This window comes from Lepisma saccharinum, unplaced genomic scaffold (genome assembly GCF_977018435.1).
Source record: "Lepisma saccharinum unplaced genomic scaffold, izLepSacc3.1 HAP1_SCAFFOLD_222, whole genome shotgun sequence".
In the NCBI taxonomy this organism is placed as follows: domain Eukaryota; kingdom Metazoa; phylum Arthropoda; class Insecta; order Zygentoma; family Lepismatidae; genus Lepisma; species Lepisma saccharinum.
The window spans coordinates 219573-224560 of record NW_028143003.1 but is presented as its reverse complement, the minus strand read 5'-3'; the positions used below and the strand labels follow the sequence as shown (position 1 = coordinate 224560).

Here is a 4988-nt window from a genome sequence, read left to right as displayed (position 1 = left end):
GAATGAAATGTATGTTCCAAGCATTTAAAATTATTTTCCACCTATTACCATTAGCAATCTAGAAAATAATATTAAAACAGAGTTTTATCATCCTGAAATCAGGGGTGTAAGGGGTACCTTCCACGTAGGCGCCCAAACGTCAACCTCACTTCCACGTAGTGCACCCTGGACTAAAGACTAACGAGGCTCTGGCGACTGGCACTATGGCCAGTATAATCTTGTGTGTGTTGTCCTGTTTTTTTTGTCTTTGTATGTGCTGAGTGCCCGTTTACAGCCTCAGCTTTTAACAGAAGTCAGAACATTTTAAGATTTTTATTTATGCAACGTTAGAGTTGTTATATGTCATGGTATGTCATGGTAAGGGGCTGGCCCCCGTATAATGTGACGGGAGCAAAATAGTCTAAGTGCTGACGCTCCCAAAATTTTAAATTCAAAATTCAAATTCATCCTGAAATCAGAATTCAATTTCTTACAATCTGCTTTGTTATTTGCCATTTGCTTTAGGTTTTATTTAATAGTACCATAAATGAAAACATGTCGACAGATACAAACAAAAAAGAAAAAACATCCATGCCTTACTTTTCAGCAAGGTATGCTGTCACATTGTGTTGCTAAATAAAACAGTGACAAGAATTTGGCAGAGTTGAAACACATTTCTGTTGGTGTGAGTATACAGAACGAGATGTACTGTATGTAAAGTATACGCTCTGTTGATTGCGTTGAGTGAAATTTCAAATAGGAAGAATTTTAAGGTAAAATCAAACCTACTACATGAAGTAGGAGTTGCAGGTGAGTGGTTAGTGTTAATGGATTCATGATCTGAATGGTATGTGCTTAAGCTCCCACAAGGAAGTTTTTTTTTCACTTGCCAATTGAACTCTGTCTGCATTCAAACAAAAAACCATGACAAACATTTTTTTCTTCATTTTAAGTAACTATAACGATCCTTCAATATACAGTGACTTTACGTTTTCCAGGGACCAAGCTGGAAAAACTTGAAATGCAGGAAAATGTAAAATCAAGGAAAATTTTATAATATTTTACTATGTTTTTGGGACCATCAAGGTTGAATATAATTCGGAAATGTAAAGTCTATATATAATGCATGAGTTACATGTTTGTTTTATTTTCAATCAATGATTTGACATATTACATCAAGTTGTCAATATCTTAAATTTCTTATTATAATGAATTTCTACATGTTAGGATATCATTAAAACTCTACTGAGCAGAAACAAGGTACTCGCAAGTAAAAAAAAAGGTAAAGTGCTCCCCTGTGCATAGCACCATGCCATGAAGGCGTAAAGGGGGTAACGCCCCACACTTTCTTGATCTGGTCGTGAGTGGGGGTGATGTGATCAGCATCATGCCCCTGACTTCCTTTACCCCCCAGGGTTTCCCCCAGGTACCCATGTTATTTGATGCTGGGTGGGTGCCGGGGTCGCTTCCATCGTTAGAAAAGTTCCCGGATTTGAACCGGCCGGGGATCGAACCCGGGACCTTTAGCATGGTAGTCAGATGCGTTACCGACTGAGCCACCGCGGCCATAGGTACTCTCAAGTGTCACTTGGAAATGAACTCTCAGAATTAAATGCAACATTTCAAACCAAAGTGACACAACAAGCTTCTCATGTACCTTGTACTGGGTAGTTTGCTCAATAGCGTGCATCATGTCACTTCAGACTGGTTGTGACACATGTGCAGTGAAATATTTTAAGGAGATTTGAGTTGAGTTGACTTCCGTGTGAAACCTCCGAGTCGCATGCCACCTGTCCTCAGTTTGGAAGCTGCCTTAGATGAAGCCTGCTGTCATATCAGCTGAAACTATGCACCACATGCCTAACAAAGCCACCTGACGGGTGGCGAAATCTGTAATGAGAAAATTTTGCACGGAAAAATGAGAAGTAAGCTTAGCTTATCAGAGTAAATTACCATCTTGAAGTCTATATATTTAAATTGAAATTGTAATATCAGAATTATCCTGGGTGTTGGTATCAATTGAATATTTATTGTCTTTCAAAACATTATATCAAAACTCTATGCTTATCAGGGGTGAAGTTGATTAGAAGTATATTTACGCCATTGTGTATTATTGACAAATAAAACTACACATTTTCATACAGAGTCCATTAACATTTTAACAATTTGGGATGTCTTGTATTAATTAGTAATGTGATATTTGATTCTCTATTTTCTGTTCTAAGGCCTCCTAATGAATAAGTCTTGCTTACCAAGAAAAAGTCAACCCCTTGCCCCCTGTTTTGACATATATAGTAAAAATTCAATAAAAATTGTGCTATCTTGAATTGGCATATTGCCATAAAGCTATTGTATCTAAATATATCTGTTTGACACTTACACGGAGATAGGTAATTTACTCTGATAAGATAGGTAATTTACTCTTATCATTTGTTACATTTATGTCTCGCTTTGTGGCTTAACATTTTTTTTCATATTTGGGAAATGAGACACATGGTAGTAAATAAACACAGAAACTATACTAAGATGCAAGCTATCTTGACAGTGACGTCAGCTGGGACCGCACTACAGGTTGATGCGAAACCATTGTATCACTCCGCGCAAAGCATGAAAGATTCTCTCCGTCACAGTTGTGTCTCAGAGTCCGCATAGAAAGCACACAGGAGGAACGGAACGTTTTTGTGCACAGCTGATCCGTATGCGGAGAAATGTCAATGCTTCGCGCTAACGATTTTGTCACGAACACAAAAAGATAAAAAATAGCAACTAGGAAAAATAAATATATGAACTGAGAAACTACGAACTTAAATGTTTTGAATACACTTAATAAACGAAGCAAAGTAAACCTTGTTTTATGCCCAGAAACATGTTAAGCAATTTGCACTTAATAGACAAAAGAGTAAGCTTACCTTTAAGATCACTGTAATTCCTCTACTCCACTCAGATTCTGTTATCATCAGAATCGCTGTCGGCATCAATTTCAATAAAGAGTGGATCCACAGTCTCGTCAATTAGTTTGTCCAGCTCCCAAAACTTTTCTTCTTCTTTCAATGTATGTTTAACGTAATTCTTCCATTTTTCAGGCGTTACTTTACGTAACCCCTCCCAAAGCAACCGCTCAACTTCATTCAATGTAAGCTTCTTATTATTGGATGCCACATACCGTTTCACCTCACTCCACACTAATTCAATAGGATTGAATTCGCAATGATATGGAGGCAACCTAAGAATGGTGTGCCCAGCTTCACGAGCTAGGCGATCAACTCTATAATCACTGTACAAATGTTTCACATTGTTCACAATTTGCAGCAGCTCGGCTTTTAACATGCAAGATGTCCACAAAAATTTGCATTTTTTTCCTCAGTTTGTTCACCACCCTTCTGCGAAAGCCACTCTTGAATGTCATTTTTTCTCCAACCATTGTTCGGTACATTTTCAACGCGGACAGAATGATACGGAGCATTATCCATGACAATCACGCTATTTAGTTGCAGCTTGGATAGGATACCGGCGAACCACGTCTCAAAACGCTGTCCATCCATTTCCTGATGGTAGTCACCAACGCCTTTTCTCGCACGAAACACCAAACAAGCACCTTCCACAAAACCATCTTCGCTTCCTATGTGCACAACAATGAGTCTTCCTCCTTTCCCCGAAGGCTGCTTCAGTCCAGTGCTGAGCCCATGAAGAAAAGCATGCCGATGTGAAACAACGGTTGTGTCCTCCCAAGTTTTGTTTACCGAATGCCCGGCATTAACCCAAGTCTCGTCCATGTAGTAAACTGTTTTCTTTTCACATCGATATCGCTTTATTGTGTGCAGATATTGGTGCCGCCAAGCAACAATGTCGTCTCTTTCAATTAGGGCCGACGAACGTTTTCTTAACTTAAAAACAAAACCCAGGTCGTTCAAAACACATCTCATTGTTGATTTGCTCATCCTAGGGAAGTTGGGATCACTTTCTATTGCGGCACCTACTTTGTCCACTGTCGCAATTTCATTTCTACCATTGCCCCAAAACATGTGCACTTTTCTGGGGTGTAAGGGGTGCTGCTTCCACGTAGTGCACCCAATAGTCAACCTCACTTCCACATTAGTGCACCCTGGACTGAAGACTAACGAGGCTCTGGCGACTGGCCCCATGGCCAGTATCATTTTGTTTGTATTGTCCTGTTCTTTTGTCCTTGTGTGTGCTGAGTGACCCTTTAGAGCCTCAGCTTTTTAACAGAAGTCAGAACATTTTAAATTTTTTAGTTATGAGAATCCCAGATATTTTATGACTGTCCTTAAAGATGTTTCCCCACCTTGAAAAAATGCCGAATCTTTCAACGAAACGTGCAGTTTCACAACAGTGGGATGATCTTTCCTCCTATAATAAGAGTAAATATGGCGAGAATAGCATCTTGCTGAAAAGTATCTAAATTTGTCACGCGTTTACTGATATTCCTATTCTTTCCTGGGGTTTCCAATTTTGAAGCCTCGCATTTATTTATTTATTTATTTCTACCTCATTATATTTTTCTTTCCCTATGGTAACAATAGTGTTCTTAGACACGCCGAAAGCAGCAGCAGTCCCGTCCAGAACTTTGTTTACAGAAATGATTGGATCCTCATTGTTTTTCTCTTGCTCAAATTATTTGCGCTCAAAACAAACCATCTCCCGCGTTTGTCCTTTGAGAAGAATTCCTTTTTCTTTTAGTGCATGGCCTCTTTGGTACGTTGTCATCTCGAGTATTGCCTCCCGTGCTTGACATTCTTCACACAAGCACACGACACACTCAAGCAGAACACAGAAAATTATGTACAAAAAATAACACACTAAAACAACACGCTATATACAACAAAGAATACTCTAAATTCAATAAATACTAAACAAACGGACCGGTTAAAATATCACAGTAACACAACGCAACAAACAAACAACACGTCCTCTCCCAACAACATGAAATCTGATCGCAGGAAGAATCGCCCGATAAGCGGCAACACCGAGAAAAACGTTTTCTGTTGCTA

General features: G+C 39.1%; 1 protein-coding gene across 1 annotated transcript; it reads right to left on the bottom strand.

Annotated features, from left to right (window-relative positions):
* Positions 1–2919: 2919 nt before the first annotated feature.
* On the bottom strand, positions 2920–3306 carry LOC145982518 (uncharacterized). The gene has a single exon (XM_083115968.1). The coding sequence runs from the start codon at positions 3304–3306 to the stop codon at positions 2920–2922; it is 387 nt and encodes a 128-aa protein (XP_082972094.1).
* Positions 3307–4988: the final 1682 nt, after the last annotated feature.

What these genes read in the sequence shown, in the direction of transcription:
- LOC145982518 (XM_083115968.1), bottom strand. Translation starts at nt 3,306, where the DNA reads ATGTTAAAAGCCGAGCTGCTGCAAATTGTGAACAATGTGAAACATTTG.